This window comes from Chrysoperla carnea, chromosome 2 (assembly GCF_905475395.1).
Source record: "Chrysoperla carnea chromosome 2, inChrCarn1.1, whole genome shotgun sequence".
Taxonomy (NCBI): domain Eukaryota; kingdom Metazoa; phylum Arthropoda; class Insecta; order Neuroptera; family Chrysopidae; genus Chrysoperla; species Chrysoperla carnea.
The window spans coordinates 43,575,202-43,597,818 of NC_058338.1; the positions used below are offsets into that span (position 1 = coordinate 43,575,202).

The window sequence follows — 22,617 nt, forward strand, 5'->3', positions numbered from 1 at the left end:
TGCCCACGAGGATTTATGAGCCACTTGAGTGGATAGTATACAACTCAAACGAGTTGCTTCTACAGTTTTTATTACGAATGGGTGATTATTTTGCTCATTGTGTACCATTTTCCGTGCAACGACAAATATTCAATGACTTATCGAATGCAGTAATTAATATGTTGTACGAAAAATAGTGCTGATTCCATATTAGTAATAAAAAATATATGTAGATTCCTCGGAATTGTTTAGTTAAATTATAATTTAAAAAAATATATGATACAATTTATTTGTCTAACGAAAATAATTAGAATGTAAGTTATGACTAGTTAAAAATATATTTCTATGTACCTATTCTATGACATTAGAATAATGAAGGACTTAAATAAATATTTAAAAAAGCCATAACAATTAATTAAGCTGAGATGTTTTCTTTCACGGCAAAGGTTAAAGAAAGAATATTTTTTATTAATTTTCATTTTGCATTTTTATAAGATGATGTATCATCTCTGCGTAACAAAATGTGCACGTGTTTTACCATTCCATATGATATGTTATAGATATATCACTTAGAATGGTAAAATACGTCAAATTATATGTTTACGTTATCAATAAAATAATAATTTCAATTTATTTATTTTGAACTTTTAAATTGTAAAAAATTCAATCGTATTCTAGAATATGTGAAAAATTTATTAGAAAGTGTTTAACGAGATAATTTTCATGTAGACTGAAAGGTTTATAGTTGTCTGAAAACAGAATGAATATATTGCTTCCATTCTCCTCGCCATAAAGTTAGTTTATAGCAAAATTATGAAAAATGAGTAATTAATATTTTTTATCCATCAACAACGAAAAATATCTCAGTTAAAAGAACGTTCGCTTGCTTGTTAGAGGTATAAAGTATGATACGTATCGTACTTTATTTTAATCAAAAGTTATATAGAGCAATAAAATTAAAAAATATAACAATAAACATTTTTGGGTCTCGTTTATTATTGAATTTCGAAACGAATCGTGTTGAGGATCATAATAATATGAAATTGTATTTGGCTAGAATTTCTCAGTGTACATGCGTCACGTTCAAATACTGTACGTCCAGGTTATTTTTTACTCTCTATTAATTATTTACTGAAAATTTAAAGTATACATGTGAAGATTTCATTAAAGTAATAAAATAGAAATTATTATTAAAAATGCACATTTCAGATGTCGAACAACGATTTCGAGATCGTTTTCAACGATCAGTGAGTATTTAGAGGTATCATTTTTTAGTTTTAACTCCTTTAAAGCGTGATGCGCTTACGCCTATGGAAAGGAAATTTACTGTGATAGTAAGAATTAAATTCCTTAACACTCCAACTTCTTTCCACTTAAAAGAACAAGTGGAATCAAATTACAGGCAACTATAAACTCTTGTTTTAAGTGAAACGATTATTAAAATTAAAAACTCGTTAAAATTGGCAATTCTTTTCCAATACCTTGAAATTTGGACCATTGTTATTATTTAAAATTGTTTGATTCAAATTTAGTGTGAAAAAAAACATTTAGAAAGAAATTGTTATTGTTTCTTCTAGCAAGGTATAATAAATTGTATACAGAAAAATAAAAAATTGTCTAAGAATTTATAATGTACTTTTTTTTTTAAAGCTAAGCATTTTTAACTTAAATATAGCATTTTTGTTTTATAGCTGAACTTGTACACATTATTCGATTATGCTAACTTAAATTATACCATAAATAATTACTTACGTAATCTTTGTGTAAATTTTTATATCATAGATTTCTCACGATTTGTGGATCGAAGGTAATTCATGAATATATAAATAAAGCGTAAAGAAAGCAAAGTATGCTACTTCTTGAGTACGCAATTCGTCTCATTCTGCGCATTTCATTATACGTAGCTTGCACACCGGCTGATTTTGTGTTTTCTTTACGCCATGGTTTATTCTACCAGACTATTTGCCTTGCGGATAGTTTTTATGTAATTTTTTTGTTTAGTTCTTATTTTATGTGTACAAAAAATTAATGTTACAAACTTATTTGTAACTTTTGACTTGTGAGAAGAATCTTTGGTTTGTCTATTAAAATAATTTTCCAATTCAAGTATAGTAATCAATCTTTGTAAGGACGAACTGTTACAAGATCATTTACAGTGAGTGAGTCCTTAATATTATTGATTACTATATTTGAAATTATAGATTAGTATTTTTTTACACTAATATTATTAACTTTTTTGTATTTAAGGAGGATTCTCTTATGGAAGTATAAAATTTATACGTTAGAGTTTTGAATACAAGTTTACTGTTACAGCTGCCAATAAATATAAAACAAACGTAGTTTGTAAACTGTTTCCAGAGCCAGTAGAAATATTTTCCGGTGCTGGATCTAAAAAAAATTAAAACTTTAATGTTTAAAAGAAAAAAAACTAATTTAAAAAATATTTTAAACTTTTGGTAGATTTGAGCCCAAGTATGTCTGAGTGTCTAAATGGCCAATATTATTTGATACCCAAGTGTTTTTCTTTCTTGGCTTTCATTTTAATTGTTATGCATAAAAAAAATTCAACAAGTTATTTGCAAAAAAAAAAAAATCAACATCTTGGATGTTAATGGGTTTGTCGAGTCTGCTATATTCAAATTCTATATCTGCTGCCTTCTACTATATTGATAAAATCGATCCAATTCTGAATATCAAAGAATTGAAATTTTGAAAACTTTAAATCGGAGACTGTCAAAAACTTTAAATCGGAGACTCTTATGCTTCACAGAACCGTTTATCATTTTTAACAAATTATAATTTTTAACTCACCGATTTTAAACTTGATGATTTTATAATGAGATTCTCCATAAGTATTTTTTGCACTAACTTTTGCTTCATATTCCCCTACTGCTGGAGCGTCATACTCACATTGTACAGAGTAAATGTTTCCAACTGGTTCTTTTCCAGGATTACAATCATCATTAAATACTCCAATATAATGTGACTAAAAAAAAAATCGAAATAATTTTTTAATTCTAAAAGTTTTTAACTAGGCAGTGTCACTTATGCTAAAAATATAAGGATTGTTGTTTAGATATTTTATGAAAATTAGTTGTTTTAATGATTTTTTTGAATATCGTTTTGCTTCAGTTGCCGATAAAAGCTTAAGTAGCAATTGTTCCTATAAAATTCAAAATAAAAGTGACTAATCTTTTCTCGAATATCTTTAATCTTTTTTCGAATATATTCCCTAGCACGAGAGGAGTAGATTGAAACTTCTCGTAGAAATGATTTGTGCTGATTCAAATATTAAATGATAACGAGTAATTCACATAACAATTTGTTCATTGAAATAGCATGTGGAGGTGATGAAACTTTTAAGAAGCGTTTCAATTCGAAAACGTGGATAGGTGTTTTGGGAATGTTCTTCACCGCCGCTGGATTCGAATAAAGCTCGTCTTCAAGGAAACTTATTCTAAAAAACTCATAGGTATGGATGATAGGTTCCCAATTACAGCTTCCGTCTGTTTACAATAATAATTATTATAACAAAACGAAATTCGACAAAATATCAAGATCTAAAGGAAGTACAATCTGAAATTCTTGCGATTTTTTTTTGACAGAGAGTGTACTTATGGTTATTGTATAAAGTATATATTGGATTAAATATAGAAGCAACTTACATTGGGATATTTGACTTGTAAATCATATAATAAAATAGGAGCAAGTGATTGGAATGACCATTTGAAAATGGCTTTATGACCTTTCGGCTCTGCTTCAAATTTAATTGGTACTGGTGACGCTGTCAATTCAATAACTTTTTTTGTTGTACCTAAACCATTTTTCGATTCGCATGTGTATTTTCCAAAATCTGATTGTTCAGTTTTCTTTATTTGCAATATATGATAGTGTCCTTGATTACTGATGTTATATTTTTCGTTTGTTTCAATTCTTTTACCATCTTTAAACCACTCTGTAAGAGCTGGTGGAGTTGCTCGTGCAATACATGTTAACACTGATGTATAATCTTTTTCAGAACTAATTGTAGATTTTTCAATTTCTATCTGTGGTTTATCTGGAAGAATATTTAATTTTTATAAATTATCTATACTAGTAAATTCGCAAAAATTTTTTATTTTTAAATTTTATAATTTTATTGAAAAGATCATCCTATACAAAATTTTATAAGGTCCTTCGATGTAACAAAGTTTCTAATGAAAATATGAAAATTATTACTTACGTGCAACACGAATTGTAATTTGTGAAATAGCTGGATCGCCAACTTGATTATCAGCCATACACTGATAAGTACCAGCATCATGTAATTTAATATTTTCAAATGTAATTATACTTGAGTTTCGTTTATTTAGTTGTGGTAATCGTTCACCCTGTTTTGCCCAATTGACTTTTGGTGGTGGTGAGCCAGTAGCCTCACAAACCATGTTTAATCGATCATTTAATACGGCTTGATAATTATCATTTGGTAAAATCCGAACGATTTTTGGTGGAATTTTAACAGTTAAATGATGCTTTATGGTTAAATCTTTTGCTGCTTTAACTTGACAAATATAATCACCTTTATCTTCAGCTGTTACATTTAATATTGTTAATGTATTATTATCAGATTTACGATAATGACCTTTTAAATCACGACTTAATGCAAACAAATCATCTTGGAATATCAATTGTTTCCCTTTAAACCATTGTACGACAAATGACAAGCCTAAAAATGGAAAATAGAAAATTAATAACTAAGGCATTTTAATATTTTTAACTATCCAAGAATAATAAATAACCAGTATGGTTCAGAATTCCTTAGCCACTTTATAATAGGAAATGGGAAATATCTAGGGTAACCTAGACATAGAAAAATGCTTCTAGCAAAAGTTGTTGACCTTCAAGTTTGAATAACACTGAAAGACCTTAAATTTGACTTCGATCTTCAGGGTCATTGAAAGATCTTCATCACTCGAATTTGTAATCACTAAAAGATCTATGACATCTTTTTTTTTTAAATAAGCATATATTAGGCATCAAGGCCCCATCTAAGGGGTAGGAAGGCAGCCGGGCAAATGCCAAAATATTATAATTATTTATGAATTGAAGATATCTAATTATAACCAAGAGATGCAAGTAAAGTTTGTGTTTAGCGGGTGGGCTAGGCGGGTCAGGCAAAGTATGGCTATTTATGAATTAATTGTAGAATTCTAGAAATAGGATTGCGAGGGCTCTGTAGCATCTGCTACTCTTTCTATCTGGCTAATCCGCTATTGCGCAGACACCGTTATACGTATATAGTTTAAAAAAAAGTTCCATTTTCTAATTTACTATTAACATTTACATAGCGACTTTAATATACGTATAATATGGCACCCAAAAATTGATTTTAATTTTTATAATTTTATATATAATTGTATTAGTCTCAAAAATAATACGAATTTAACGACATCTATTCCGCTAAAATTCATCCATTTAGGTTACAGATGTATACAGAGCGTGAAAAACAAATATCCATCCATACATACACTCGTAATCATTACCCTTCTTCTGGCGTAGTCGGTTAAAATAGATAGAAATAATTTAAAAAAATGTTCAAACTTTATATTTACCTTGTTTGTCAGTTTGGCATTCAAATTCAACATTATCTCCTTCTAAAGCTGAAATTCTTTTAGGTACACTAATAATTTTTGCGTTTTCATCATCGGTTGGAGATATGATACCCTCGTTGTCATCATACGAATCATATTCATCTCCTTCATCGGACGCTTCATCGTTGGGGAGATTATCATAATAACTACCGAGTTGATCCGGTATTGGTTCTGGTTTTAAGTGCACTGAAAAAAAAAGAAAAAAATTATAGGTATTTATTTTTTAATTATTTCTCTCAACTTTAATATTCTGAAACCTATATTTATTTAGAAAATGTTATATAAGGTGAATTTGGCTATTCGATACAAATATTGAAGGTGATTTGATCCAAAAATTTTTAATTTTAAATTGCTTTGAAAGTAGTACGCAGTAGAGACAATCAAATCGACGCCAGCCATTCCGGTGGATAATTTGGGTGTTTGAGCTATGACTAATTTTCAATTCTTGTATCAAAATTGACGAAATTGTATAAATAATATTTTTTAAATGTAAAGTAACATAATTACTTATTTAAATTTGTTAGAAAATAATATTAAATTTTCAATGTAAATCATATATGCTATCCATCGAGTTATATGTCCATCTTTGTTACGAAACTAATTTAACTTCCCTGACTATTCTATTTTATTAGGGAATTCCCATTACAATATGAATTTACTGACATTTCCAGATTTTCTAGTAATGTGGCCATCATGATTTTTTTTACTAAGGAGAAAAATAGTTGTCTTTAAGAACAAATACTTTGGAAAAAATCGGAGTATACGTTGTTCATGTTTTTTGCCAATCATTTTCACAGCTTGTATGATTCACAAGAAATCCGTTTGGTGCTCAAATAGTAGCTTTTAATGGAATCTTTTTGTAAAATAGGTCACATTTCGTCACAAAATAATATAAAGATTCAGCAAAATTTGCGAAAATGTAAAAAAAGGTTTTTCGGAAAAGCCTTGCACGATCGGTAATGTAGCATTCTACGACAATTAACTACAAGGAATCAATTTATATCCTTACATTGATTATACCAGAAAAATTTTACTTTATGTGGGGAGTTTTGAAAAATACAAAAAATCTATAAAATGCTTTCTTTACGCAATTAGTGAATAGCGTCGAGCGTGATGTCCAAGAAAGATGAATTTTTTTCGTCTCGATACGATTATTATTCACGAAGTTACAGCATACCAAAAATATTTTAAAATATTCCTAATTGTTTTTATATCCTTGGTTATATGAGTTAGTGAGTTTATATTGAAGATTAAAAACTGATAATTTTTAAGCTTCACTGACTCCATTCCAACTATTAACAAAAATGACAATTCATTTTATTTTCGGTAAAATTTTTAATGGTATTTCGATGTCAAAAAAAAAAAAAAAAAAAAATACAAATACGAAAGATCAAAAGTCTTAAAAAAACTAAAAGTATTTCCGTCCTACCGATAAAATAATTTAATTTTAAATGAAGAATGTGAGCTCTCTTGTTTAATTAAATAATACTGACAAAAATTATTGAAGGTCAATAAATAAAAATTAGTTTAATTAAAATGGTTTTATTTTTGAGTTCACACTTACAAGGGCACCAAATAAAACATCTGGTATATATTTTAAGTATTTTTTTAAATACCCAATCATCATTCTATTTTTATATAACTGAAATTTTTATCAGCGTCTTTTTTGGAAGTTGTATGTGGCACGAAGAATATATTATATTTTTGAATATATTCATTATTTTATTAGTCCTTAACGTGACACCAAAAATTAAACAAATTTTAGATCCAACTTTTCTATTAGGGTTCCCGAAATAAAACGCAATATCTTTTTTTTTTACCTTATTTTATATCGATGATATAACAAAATTGATTATTTGCACTATGAAAAAAAAATTTGAGTTTGTTATTTGTGCCCCGTGAGCCGCATATTCATTGAATTTAGTGGGCTTCCTTGCGGTTGGGTTTGGTTTAATAGCATTCGTTTTAGGCCTGTGTTGGTAACCATATTGGTAACCACATTTTATTCAATACAAAAAAAAGTACCCGTCAATGTAAATAAGATAGATGTACTTTACTTTAAAGTAAGTACGATTGGCAGAACTAATTCAAGCTGTTTAGCCAGAAGCACAGTGGAGTATTTATATTAAACTAGCTGTGAATTACCCGCTTTGCTGGGCAACATTCCCACTTTAACCCCTCCCATAATATTCCATATCCTTTTCTAGGTTACTATCTATCACCTAACTAAATTTCATCAAAATCCGTTCAACCGTTTAGGCATGATAGAGCAAAACTCCCAGCAAAAACCATAAATCACTAACTCAATTCAGTTTTCTGCCTACTTCCTACCCCCTAAGTACGATGACGTGATCATTTTGATCTTATATCCGTTTTTAGGTAACCATCTATTACCTTACTAAATTTCATCAAAATCTGTTCAGCCGTTTAGACGTGAAAGAGCAAAAGTCCCAACAAAAACGACTAAAAATCACAAACTCAATTTAGTTATCTGCCTACTGCGTACCCCCTAAGAACGATGGCGTGATTATTTATAGCCTATGACCATTTCTAGGTTATCATCTATCACCATACCAAATTTCATCAAAATCCGTTCAGCCGTTTAGGCGTGAAAGAGTAACAGACAGACAGACAGACAGACAGACAGAGTTACTTTCGCATTTATAATATTTAATTAATTTTAATGTTTTTACTAAATGCTTTTGTTTATGTGCCAGGTTTTGTCGGGCAAAAGTTTTTGTAACAAAGCAAAGTTTTAGTATTCTATAATATGTTTATGAAAAAAAATCCTGCGCAAACTTGCTCTTTTTCTTTTAAAATTAAGAGATAAGAACAGCTTAAAGCAAAAGTAAAAGAATGGAGCAAGCAAATTTCCAGTGAAACTTTGCAACTTATAATTGCAGAATCACGTAACGTCTTACTAATATTATAATAATATATCTGTCTGTCGGTGTTTTACGCAATCACGCCTAATCTAATGAACCGATTGAATTGAAATGTGGTACAGAGATAGTCTAGAGTCTGAGGAAGGACATAAGCTACTAATGCGAAAAAAGGACTGTAAGGATTTGAAATAGGGGACGCAAATTCGTATGGAAATAACGTGATTTCTTGGTCCAATCTTCTTTAAAGTTTACATAAACATTCTTTAGCAGAACTGAATTTAATTTTGGTTATTTTCAAAAAAATAAGGGATCCGTGCCAAAAAAAAAAACCAAAGAAATTTTGAACAAAAAGGGGATAAATGATGGCAAATGAAGGGAAAATCATATTGGAAAAAGGGCGGACATATTACATATTACGAGCAGATTTTCACTTTCACCGTCACATCCTCCACCTGCGCATCAGTGATTTTATCCGCCATTACCGAAAAAGGCTCCCCCAACAGCCCCTTTACATAATGACAACAACATTCAAAGAACTACAGACCACGAGCAGAACATGCTTCTGTCTGTTCGTCCATTTAAATCAATTTTGAGCACAAAAATTTCTCCATTATATTCTACTGTGAAAAGGCCAAAATTAAAAAAAATTTTCAGGATTTTGTAGGGGTGAAATATTTAGGATGATCTTTGAGAATATTTGTGAGAAGTATAGGACGAACTTTATATCGAAGAGTACCAACAATTTTACTTTCTTAGAATGTTTTTTGTATGCATCGTTAATAGCTTATGCTGTGAGTTAGAATATTTTACAAAGAATACATTCATACACGTACTCATACAGTAGTACAGTATAGTACAGTACTATTAGACCGGGAGATGATGACAGAAAACGTTCTCCCATTTTCTACCGCATACCTTTTTAAGAATTTTAATGGTTTTTCGTCAATTTTAGAAATTTAGTGGTTTTTCACTGTTAGTCATACGAGGATCGCATGCCAATTTTTGCAGAGTGTTTTTATGATGGAAATTTTAATGTTTTATATCGGCATGCATTTTGAAAATATGGATATGTCCTGCTTTTTTTATCATTTTACGTAGCCCTTTGAGCCCATTCGGCCGTTGTGAATTGCATGCCATCAACTATTAAAGCTTGATTTTGTTTGAACTATCTTATGTTACAAAGGTAGGCAATATAATATCACGAAAAACCACTAAATTTTTTTACAAAAATGCCTTATGACGTGCAGCTGCCAATAACTCTTCTATCTTTCATATTTTAGGATTAACTATTAATTCTTAAAAAGCATGCAGTAGAAAATGGGAGAACGTTTTCTGTCATTATATCCCGGTCTATATGTATAATGTAGCTGGATATCATGAGTGAAGTATTTATTTATATACATTTGAAAATATGTATGATGACCTATTTATAATTTTAACGTTTTTATTTTATTTTATTTAATATAATATATGTAAGATGTAAATACATAACGCAACGTTTAGTTCTTAGAAAATATTTATGCATTATGCTTGAAGAGTTATCAACAAATTGGGCTTAAAGATTCTGTCTTATTTCACTATGTTTGTTATTCATTCTAGAGATTTTTTATCGAATCCGTGTATGTAGTTTTCTATTACTTTTTGTTACTTTAAACAAGAGCTTCCTAATGAAATTCATGTTTACAGCCTCACAACAGTGAAGTTTTTTTTACAATAAAATCGAAATAAAATGATATAAAAAGATAATTTCATTAAAAACAAGTGAAAACAAACAATTAATTGAGTTAGTTGTTGAAATACCATGTATAGGTAGTGTTGATTACGCATTCGTTTGTTTTTTTACGTCATGTAAGTAAAGAAAGATAAACAAACAAACACATACATAATATATGTAACGTATTTTAAAATATAAACAATAAAGTACCTGAATATACATACCATATAATGTTTCTAAGCTAATTTACGCGGACACAGGTAAACACTGATTTTAACGAAAAAATTTTTCAAGTAAAGTTGTTTATAAAAAACATTTTTATACCATGTGAAATATATCAAGGTATATTAAGTTTAGTCCCAAGTTTGTAACGCTTAAAAATATTGATGCTACGAACAAAATTTTGGTATAGGTGTTTATAAACTCAACTAACTACTCCATTTTCGGTTGTCTGTCTGTCTGTCGAAAGGATAACTCAAAAACGAAAAGAGATAGCAAGCTGAAATTCTTATAATGTGTTCAGGACGTAGAAAGTGAAGTCCGGTTCGTAAATGAGCAACATAGATCAATTGAGTCTTGAGTCCGTAGGACCCATCTTTTAAATCGTTAGAGCTTGAACAAAAGTTTAAATATGTTCCTTATAAAAAAATAAACAACTTTTGCCAGAAAATTTTTTTCGTAAACTGTTTATTCCTGAGGGCGCAAATTCCATAGTATGTATTATATGGGTATATTAGTTATGTGTGTGTGACATGTATGCAAAAAAAGAAATGATTGCGTAATAAACAATGTCTATACATGGTATTTCAACAATTAATTCAGTCAATTGTTTGTTTTCACTTGTTTATATTTAAACTTTTGTTCTATCACTAACGATTTACAAGATGGGTCCTACGGAGCCAGCCAAGATCTTGACCTATGTTGTTCATTTACGAGCTAGACCTCACTTTTACATGCTATAAAATTTCAACTTAATATCTCATTTCTTTTTTGAGTTATCCTGTCGACAGACGGACGGACAGACAACCGAAAATGCACTAATTATACCAAAATTTTGTTTGTTTCATCAATATTTTCAAGCGTTACAAAATTAGGACTAAATCTAGTATACCTTGATATATTTCGTATATACATGGTATAATGAATAGTTACAATGAAAATATTGAGGCTGGTTTCAGCCACTTCTAGCTAGCAGTTGTTGTTGTTAGCTAGCAATATTTGCGAAGATAGCTAAAACAGTTTTCAAAACCAAACCTTAGTAGATATTAACGACTAGAATTTCGTTTTATTCATGCCTTTTGACTTGCTGCCAAAAAAAAATATCAAATTTTCATAGAAATTATTATTTATGCACATAAAAAGTCAAAATATTATGGAAATTCATTGCCAATATCTTACTTGACATTTATTTAGGATGTACTTTCTTTATCTCTTACTTGTTTACAGCTTTATGAATAAAATGAACTGGCAACCCTGATGAAAATATAAATATAATATTATAAGATATTGATGAAGAATCAGGTTTTTAGAATTCAATTATAGAGGAAATCTTTCCATTTCCGGTTGTCCTGTCTGTCTGTCTGTCCGTGTCTTCACGATAACTCATAAACGAAAAAAGATATCAATTTGAAATTGTTACATCGTGCTCAGGTTGTAAAAAGTGAGGTCGAGTTCGTAAATGAGCAACATAGGTCAATTGCGTCTTGGGTCCGTAGGATCCATCTTTTAAACCGTTAGAGATACAACAAAAGTTTAAATGTAAGAAATGTACCTTATAAAAAAATAAACTTTTGTTTGAAACATTTTTTCGAAAACATCACTGTTTACCCGAGAGGGCGCAAATTAGATTCAAATATTGTATTGTATGTATTATATGGAAATGGTCATGTGTTTATGTACCTATGGCTGGCTATCTCTCTTTACTTACATGAAAAAACAAACGATTCCGTAATCAACACTGCCTATACATGGTATTTCAACAATTAACTTAGTCAATTGTTTCTTATCACTTGTTCATATTCAAAAATTGTTTAAAATAGAGGCATTCTTTTACATATGTTGAAGAAGCAAGTATAATATTACCGAATGAGAATCTCATTTCATTAAAAAAAAATTTCTTTTTTGTAACGAAAACAATAATTTTCGATTGTTTAAATTATTTTTCATCATTAGTGGTGAAAATGACACCACGTTCATTAAAATTGATGATATATTGGGAAGGAGGATAGATATTTTATATCGACAAAAAAACACGGTTGAGAAATAATATATAGAGTTTATCTGATTACTGATTAATGATTATAGAAGGCAAGCAACTTCCATAACATCCAGGAGGAGGGAGGAATTTGTTCAAAAGCTACAGAGAAAAACGGAAAAGCTATGGAGAGGAGTTCCAAAGATTCGGAAATTGAACCACTTCTTTTATGGATTCTCCCTAATTAAAAGCTTCTAAAATTATATTTTAGCCAATTGAAAAATGACATGTGCATATAGAAATGAATAATTAGGAATTTTTTTCTCTGCTTATAAAGGATTTGAAAAGGTTACTTTTGTAATAAAGAAAATTATGCTTCGAATGTCTTATAATGGTAATCGAATTCAAAAACTTGTCTGAATTAAACCGTTCATCTTTTTTATTTTTTTTAGTCCATTTGCCTGTTTTTTATAGGATGTAGACGCCTTTATAAAAAACGGAGAGCGTGTGTGAGCGAAGCCCTTCAATACATGGGCTTATTCCATTTGTTACTTTTCTATGTGTCTAAATCGATACAATCATCCAAATATATTAAAAGAAAATCATTGAAAACAAAATATGTGAATAAATGATAGAAAGTGTCGAATGGATTTCTCTATAATATAAAAGGTAACAATTTATTATTAATAAAAGATGAGATAAAATCAGTTTTTAAGTTATATTATCATTTTTTTGCAATCGATGTCACGTATTTTATAATTGATATTCGTGTCTATATATTTATTATTCGAAGACACTTTACTTTATTAGTTATGATAATGTTATATGTGTTAATATGCGGCGCTTCGTTTATGATTTAATAAAACAATAAAATCATATAATTATTAGAAGTACATGCTGCTGCCGTGAACTCATTGTATTCATAATATTCATATATTATATGGAAAGTTACTCAAATGAGCTATGCATCTTTTATACAGTGTGTATTATTTAAGATAAAGATACTTTTTTATTTTCATTATTTATAGATATATCGATTTAAAATTTTGAACAGTAGTACAGATGGAACACATTTTTAAGATACTTAACCGAAATCTGAACTTAAAAGTCAGACTCTTAATATTTGCCTAACGTCAGAGATGCTTAGAGATATCGAAAAAAATTATTCTAGAAAGTTGCTTATAATATTTTTTATACCCATATACCAATTTCCATTATTGAATTCGCATTTTTAATTTTTTCAATATTTTAATCTACATTCAAAATTACTACAACTTTATTGAAATATTTCAAATATAACACTATTAAATTATCAATTTGTCCAGTTTTTACATTTCATAGCACATTAGTTATAAAATTAAAAAATTAACTTTGAGTAATAATTTCGAGTAAAGACCAAAATAATGAAAAAAAATAAAAATGCTATTTTTGTTATGAAAATCGGTATACCTTTGGGTTTAAAAAAATATTCTAAGCAATTTTTTCTAATAATTCGTTTTCGTAATCTCTAACCATCTTCGAGGCTAGGCAAAATATTTACAATCAGCCCAATTTGTGAATTTGTAGCAGGCTGAGTTTAAAGTTCAGATTTCGATTAAGTATCTTAGAAAATGTGTCCCATCACCCTGTATGACTGTACAAAATTTTAAATCGATATTCCTATAAATAACGAAAATATGAGGGTGTCGTCTTCTTAATTGCGACACACTGTAAGTGCGAATGTTTTTATAGGTTATTTAAATCATATTAGTGTAAACAAGAGAAAGTGCAAAGTTTCATGTGTGTATAAAATTATACCTGTTTCACCAGCTTTGGTGCTACGAGCTACAAAACCATGGCAAATCTATAATGTCTGCCGAGAAGGTTTTTGAAATTAATTATCGCACTTTAATCAGATATCGCAATCACTGAACAAATTAATAACTCTAACCTTAACGTTCGTACGTTGACACCCCTAAGTTCTACCAAGATATCATTGCAATATTAAACTGGAAGAGAACCTATTCCTGGTCCTAGTTTGCAAGGACAAAGATAAGAAAGAGGATGAAGAGTTTTGCTTGGTCTGTTAATTTGATTTAAATAAATGTTTTTTTTTTTAATCCCCTGACACGGGGATAAAAATCGCACTTTTCTTTATCACAAAAATGTAATATTTCCTCAATGGAAAATGATATAGCCAAAAAGATTTTATTTATTTTTAAACTAGATTAGATACACTGTCCATTGATGTATAAATGCCAATACTATACTAAGACTATACTAATACAAAAGAACGAAAATGTGACTTCCAACCTCGGTCTCCCCTACCACACACCCTGGTTCAATGACTACGTAACTTCATATATGTTCATTCACACCAGGATAAATAAGAGTTGAGATAAATGTTGTAAGAAAAAATAGCTTTTTGAAATTTTTTGTATCCATTTGTGTGTTAATGTACATGCTAAACTAGATACACAGAGAAAAACAAACTTTGTTTTATCTAATTTTTTATGTTTGTAGATTTCTATTAATTACGGAAACACAGAAGATAATACAATTTCCATGGGCGGTTTGCGTATTTGGTTTTCCTTAGTATTTCGATGCATTGATTTTGAGGACGGAATGCCCATAAGTGATTTCGTCAATTGTTTATAACAAATTTTTGTAGTAAAGAACATCATGTTCTTTGAAATTTCCTGATGTGTAATCTCTATATATTATAAATGCGAAAGTAAGCATGTTTTTTTGTTTGTTTGTTACGCTTTCACGCTAAAACTCATGGATCAGTGAATGAACGCAATCACACGGAAAATATATTAATTTTTCCTCGAAAAACATAGATAATATTCTGTTTACGACAACAAAACACACACTAAACAAAAAATACTGTCTGTATATCCTTACCGGAAAAAAAAACTAATAGAAACGTAGACTACCATTCAATACAACAAGGAATATTATTACACTTCAACTAAATTAACTTACTTTCATCAACTTCTGCGAAACCACAGCAAGTATAGTTAACTCCTAGGAAAAGTGCGTTTACTCATTTTTAATCAACTGTTACAAATTTTCACAACAAATGCGATTCTCTATCTATTAGAAATTTCAACCAAAAATTTTTCTGGCAAAACCAGAAAATGACAAAATTGCAATTGTTTATAACAATTTGTTTTAGGTAATTGCAGACGGTTGCACTTTTGGATATTTTGCCCTCAAAATTCGAAATCAGAGGGTCAAAAAGGAAAAGCTTGAGAGGAAAAGGGTACACGAAATATGGAGTGAGCCGCCTTTGGCCGCTGTACTAACAGAGTAAACAAGTGTTACATGGTAATTTATTAAGTTTAGCTTGACGAAACTAAATTGAATTTTTTGTTATTTCTTTTTCTTCTGATTATTGATAAAACAAACATAAAAATATAGTATTTTATGTTCTTTATACATAGCTTTTTTTTTTAATATACATCGATGTCTTGCATGGTTTTTGATAAGAACATTCAGTTTAGAGAATCAGCTATTTTAAATATTTTTTATAAAATTTTAATAACATTTCACAAGCCTTATCAGGTTTATGGCATATTATAAAAATCATTAGATAGCGTAACTATCAAGAAAATCTTGGCATATAAGTTTATAGAAAAAATTTTTATGTACACATCACACAATGTTTATACAGGGTGGACCATTTGAATATATTATGGCTAGTAGCTCGTTTTGTAGCAAACCAATAAAAAAATAACAAAAAAGCAGAGTTTGAATGGGGGCATCATGTTCTGACATCAGATTGGACAGTTCTCCGGGTTGCTTTAAAAATCAATTTAGATCCTAAAAGGCAAGAGATAGAATAACATTTTAAATTAGAAAATTGATCCTCATAAAAAAACTAACATTTTTATTTGAAACATTTTTTCGAAAATCGTTAATTTTCGGAGAAAATGTGACTTAATTTTTTAGGCAAAAGTTATCAAGGATACCTAAGGATAATAAAAGATCATTCGTCGATGTTAATAACTTTTAAGCCCAGGTAAATTTTCAAGATCATTTGAAGATCAAGGTCTTTCAAACTAGAATTTCAGGTCAAAGTTATGACACATGCCAATGTCTTCTATTCTTTTTGACAACTATTGGCTAAAGCTTTTTCCTCTAGCATGGGAATTTTTTCGAAAGCCAACAATTTTCGCAAAAATGTTTTAGAAAAAAAATATTAGTTATTTTTTTAATTTCTAATTTAAAGTGTCATTCTATCTCTTACTTCTTAAGATCTAAATTGACTATCAAGCAACTCGGAGAACTAGGTCCAATCAGATGTCAGAATATGATGTCCCCCATCTAACTCTTTAACTTTTTTTTAAGATATTTTTCTATTGATTATTTATTAACTAGAAGAAGAAGTTATTAGAAAGGGTAATTTGTAGCCAAAGTATCGAGTTAGAAGTTTGTCTTCTGGAAGAATTTCACCTACATAGTGAAAAAATCTAATAATTTGCAAATTCCGAATGGTCTCGGCCCAAGACCTCCTATGATTAGTTTTTCGAGATTTAGTAGCAAAATATGCATATGCTCTTTTATTTTGAGTTATAGAACTGTTAATAATTTTTCCTCTTGAAGTTTTCATATTGATTATTGGAAAAATCATTTTGGGATGCGGAAACCGGATAATTAAAATAGAACGGTAACAGTCCGTCGTAAACTAGGTTCCAGCAAATAGATGAAAACTGCTTGACGTCGAGAGTAATATAATTTAGTATACAGTAGTATAAATTTTCCATAGACACATTTCATAATCTCTAGAAAAAAGTAAAAAAAAGGCCCTGATATCTAACCTACGAGTTGTTTAAAATTAACACTTGAATACTTGATATCAAAGACATCAAGAAACCATAATAATTTGCAACAAAATTGTTAAAATGTGATTAATGAATTTAGTTGTAATCAAAGTCCGCTCTTTCAGTGGTCTAGTTAGTTATTCCACAGACCACTACTGCTTTTTTTAAAAGATTTAAGCCGGCTTATGACAGCCATATTGACTGCTTATCCTTATCAGTGATTTTCTCAATATTGCGATAGAATATAATTTAGTATACAATAATACAAATTTTTTAAAGACATATTTCATAATCCCTAAAAATAGGAAATAAAAAAAGGTCCTGATCTCTGACATTAACATCTGTTAAAAAAAAAAAACACTTGAATAATTACACTTGATATTCACTGGTGTCGTAAGCAAAAAAGATTACAGTGCAATCTCGTTATACCAATTCAATAAGTACAAATATACTGATTTACCAAAAAAATTTAAATTCCTGGATTATAACCGATTGTTCTCTTTAAATCCTTGATGGTAGTAAATATTCTCTGGACTTGTTTTGAAATCTCAAAATTATTGACATAAATGAACAAAGCATGTATTCATTGACTAAATCCTGACATTTCCGGAAATTAAAAATTCCCTGACATTTTTAGGTTTTTCGGTTCTCATTTCAAAGGATCGCCAAAATTAATTCGATCAGATTTTTTCAAGACATTCAACATCATTCAACAAGGCAAGGTTGTACTGTATTTGTTCATTAGCATACATTGTATTGATAAATATACTGATAGAAATTGGTTTGTGACTTAACTATGCTTAGTCTTACAACTTTTTTTGTTTACGAAAATTGATGTAAGTAGGCTGTTTTCTTTAATGCGGCTTAAAACCTTCAGCCACTAAACCATACAGCAATTTCTAGAAGTATATTTATGAAAATATATGCCGATGGGCACCTGTACTTACAATCTGTAATTCTAATATTTTGTTATATAATAAATTCATTTTTATTTTTCAGCCACCTGCTCCCTAGCTATATAATCATCTGCATATAATATGTACAAACGATGTACACGTATTTCGTTTGAAGTTGTTTATAAAAATGATGTTTATTAATTACATCAATATTTACATTAACTTCAAAGCCTATTTTTTTATTCAATTAGAGTATTAATTGATTTATGAGATAATTTACAGTGTATTAGATTAATTAATGTTGAAATAATTCAATAAACAAACGTATTTCAATGGTAATTCAATAAATCGATTTTTTTTTTAATTCTAATGAATATATATCCATTAATATATTATTTGTAAAGTGGTCTAATTAGAAATAAACACAAGAAGTAAGTTTGGTTACAATTATATGTCTGATCAAGTCGTGAATACCACCTTTAGAGGGCAGACCACAGATTGTGAACTATTGATTAAAAAAAAGACGAGAATTACTTACTATTTGAATTATTTCTATTCACTTTATTATTGATTAATTTCTTTGTATTTATTTGTATTCTTATAAAATAAAGTGACGTTTTTTTTAAATAAAATAACAATAATTAAATAATAATTTTTTGCAGTATTTGAAACAAATTAGCATTTATTTTAATATTATATTCACATTATTATTAACAATTATTTACTAGTTTGATGTCAGTTAAATGCAATGTCCAACCATTTTAGTTCATTAATAGTCAATAATAATCACAAATAAACACGACCTTAAGTTAATCAACACGATTAGCAAGCCTTAAACACTAAAATAAACTCCTAAGCTAAATTACACTAATTAGTTAATGAGCAGGGATACAATGAAAACGGCCTGAACACTTAAATCAATGAGAATAAACGCAATCAAATACACACAAAAAAACTTAACGAATTTGACCGATATACAAATGAATTTTGAAAGACGTATTACTTATTTATTTAAAAATATATAAAATATTGTTTCTCCAATAACCATTGAAATAGGTAAATTATTATCCAAACTAATAGATGACCCGACACAATTACAACGTGTATAGAGACACCTTGAGTAAGGTACCTTCAGAGGAAGAACTAAAATAGTAAAATATTTCCGAGTCACAGATCTGTTTTAAATTAAAAACTATAATCTGTGGGGCAAAGTGTACACTTTTAAACGACTTATGTACGGTCGGAACTGAATCATTTTTTCCCATCAATTCATAAGAAAGATAAAATAATTTTTAATATTATATGTAAAAATATTAGTTAGTTGTTTTGCGTTGTAAGATTTTCAAAATTTCACTTTTTATTTTTATTTGTAAGTATTTACAAGTAATTATTGAAATTTTTAAATATATAGCTGTCAGTATATAGACGTCAAATGAGTGAGATTTTTTTATCTAAATATTGACACATTGGTAATTTGAAAGTTTTTATTTTAAACAAATTGTTTTCAAATGACTATTTAATTGTTTAATGAGACAAGACGGCATAAAAAATTAAAGTTTTTTTAATAAAATAATTATAATGTGTACATATTGTGTTGCAAATTAATAATTTCGCTAAATTAATATAATGAGACAAAAAAATATTTAGATACGTAACTTCACTTTTTTCTTCATTAAAAGTTTATTATACTAAATATATATTATCATACTAAATAAAAAAAAATCGAGAAACATTTCCCTAACGTGGCGAATACGAAATTCTCAAAATTTTCTGTGATAATTCTATGGAACTTTTCTCTGCTATTTTTCAAAATCATTCGTTTTTTTCCTAATAAATGTATAGTCTAATAAAAAGCATGGGTAAAGCCGCAGAAACGCTATACTATATTTCTATTTTTAAAGCTTTTTTAAAGAGTAATAGCAGGGACAAATTGTACCTATACACTTTTAGAAAAACTTTTCAAGTGATTTTATGCTTAACTAAAAGTTCTAGAGATTTTAATCTAATATTATACATATTATTTAATGTTTCTCTAGATAGTACCTACTATATTTTTGTAAAACAATATTTACAAAATCCTGGATTTTTGTCCAAAGGTATACTCGAGTTCAAAAATTCTTAGATCCATAAACACAACCTTATTCTTAATAATTAATTAGATCTTAACATCATTCTATTTTGTAATAATAAATTAATAGAAATCGTATCTATCGATTAATCAGATTTCGATTTTGCTAGTTGAAAACAAGCAAAATCTTAAATAGCCTAGCCATATGCTTTATACATGTTCAAAATTACATGCAAACAATTGTACACGTAGGTTTCACAAACGAAAATTATGAAAAATACAATAGCATCTACGAAGAAAAACAGTAGCATCTACGAAACATAAGAATTGATATTTTTTATTGACAATTAAAATTTTACTTTTTATGTCCATTTTAAAAAATATATTTATTTACATTGTATTCAAATTGAACTAATTCACAGAGAGTTATTGATTTCAAATGTTATTCTGTGTCTAAAGGCACAATACTTGCTCCTATTTAAAATATGTTGAAAACTCTGATTCAATTTTTTTATAACTTTGTTAAAGTATCATTTCTATTTATCAACTCAATTAAACTATATACAGTTTAAAAAAAAATTTCTGGTTTATTTGTTAAAGTGCCATCTCAGCTTGTCATCTCTATTTAACTTTATACTCTTTACAAAATCATCGCGGCAAAAATTGCATTAAATAAAAAGTAAGAGATAAACTATGCAAATACCCATCAAAAAAGTTTTTACATTAGCAGTAAACGATTTTGCTGTACATGTGTATATAATAATTAAAAATTTAGTCTTACTTTTGTAGAGTGAATTAGACTAATACTCGAAGAAAATATAAAAATTCCAGAGAAAATTAATTATATTATTTAACGAATTTTATTACCATCAATAAATTTCAAGCGAATATGTATAAATATCAAGGAGACCAATATTCGTCTTCGAAATTCGTAAGGCCAGAAATTACAATCTTTACACTTTGCCTCAAAGTTTTCTTTGGTCTTTCTCTCTTCCTTTCATGGTGTCAGTAGCTTCCAATTTACCGATTTTTCAGTTTTATCAAATGAAAGTGCTCATAGATTTTTATATTTAATAGCTGATTTAAATGATATCTACACTCTTCTGCTTTTCTACCTAATTTCTATTTTGTAGCGTATTTTCGCTTTTATTTTAATATCGCTCTTTCTCAGTGTTGTTAGATTATCTAAGGACTACATCCCCACAAATTTTTGACCATCTTTTAGTTGAAAATAAGTTCAAAAAATGTACGGTAGCTTTTATTACCTATTGTTTGCATTTAGTCGAACTGAGCTTGGCTCTTAAAACAGACTGTCTTTCAGAAGTTAAAGCGAAAATATAATGAGATACCGTGACTTATCCGTATGACGTAAGTTTGGCAAGTTCTTTTGGCCCTTGGTATATAATGTTATGACGTTCCCACTCCCAATATATGCTTAGGCATAGCTTGATCCATGCATGTTTTTTTTTGAACACTTTGTATCATAAAATGACGAGCCAATTAAAATCTTCCACTTGTATGAGCATTCAATATATTCAATTCAATTCAAGATATATACAAACAAAATTCATTTAAATTTCAGAATATATTTACCAAAGCAGAAAAAAAAACAAGTGACCTACATAATCCTTCTGTAATGGCTAACCTATTTAATAAAACTCATATTGATGTAATATGTTGCTAACTGCCGCTGCCGATTCGTTCGATGTGTAGCTAGTTCAAGTACCAAGTTATAGTTTACCATTACCATTACCATACCAAACCATATACCATATTGTATGTAATAATAGGGTGTGTTCAAGAATGAATTTAATAATAATTATATAAATATGATATTTGCGTTGTTGTATAAAACATTTATTAAAAATTATATTACACTACTATACCAGTGTTTTTCAACATTTTTCATGTTCGTACATTTTGTCACCAACCGGTACACTTCTTGGTAATATCGTCTATTTTAAAAAAGGCACTTCTCAATTTAGAGAGAGTGTAGACGTGTAGAGTACATAAAGTCGGTACCCAAAAAAAAGGCACTTTCTTGACACTTACTTAACTTATAATTTATATAAAAATTTTCCATTTTCTTCCAACTTAATTAGGTAGGATGTTGGCGGTGTGCAAAGCCATAAAAACCGTGAAAATATATGATATTTTGGCATAAAAAAAAGAAACCTTTAAAAATTTACAAACCATTAAAAACTTCGAAGAAAATAAATAATTTTTTGGTATAAAAAAGAAGGAAAAGTAGTTAGGAAGTTGAAAATTTTTAGTTTAATTTTATACAATATTTCCATAAGTAGGTAATCTGGGAAAAGTTTTTAAACATTTTCAAAATTTTTAGCAGTTTGTCTAGAAAAATTGAGATATTTTGAATTGTTTGAACAAAAATTTGCCATAATTTTTTATCCAGAAATATTAAGAATTTAGTTTGAGAGCTAGA

General features: G+C 28.7%; 1 protein-coding gene across 2 annotated transcripts in view; it reads right to left on the reverse strand.

The window, feature by feature from the left end:
• Nucleotides 1-1,622: 1,622 nt before the first annotated feature.
• Nucleotides 1,623-22,617, reverse strand: part of LOC123291847 (protein amalgam-like) — a 57,408-nt gene continuing 36,413 nt past the window's right edge. Inside the window, exons 2-7 of one of the 2 annotated variants that reach the window (XR_006534982.1) lie at nt 5,571-5,795; nt 4,202-4,684; nt 3,645-4,036; nt 2,791-2,965; nt 1,893-2,367; nt 1,623-1,837 (exon numbers count right to left, since the gene is read on the reverse strand). Coding sequence is in view for 1 of the 2 variants with exons in the window: in XM_044872277.1 (XP_044728212.1) it covers nt 2,261-2,367; nt 2,791-2,965; nt 3,645-4,036; nt 4,202-4,684; nt 5,571-5,795 (1,382 nt within the window). In the remaining variant the exon portion in view is untranslated. Of the gene's footprint in view, nt 2,368-2,790; nt 2,966-3,644; nt 4,037-4,201; nt 4,685-5,570; nt 5,796-22,617 lie in introns of both variants that reach the window. The other variant, XM_044872277.1, reaches the window with a different exon arrangement.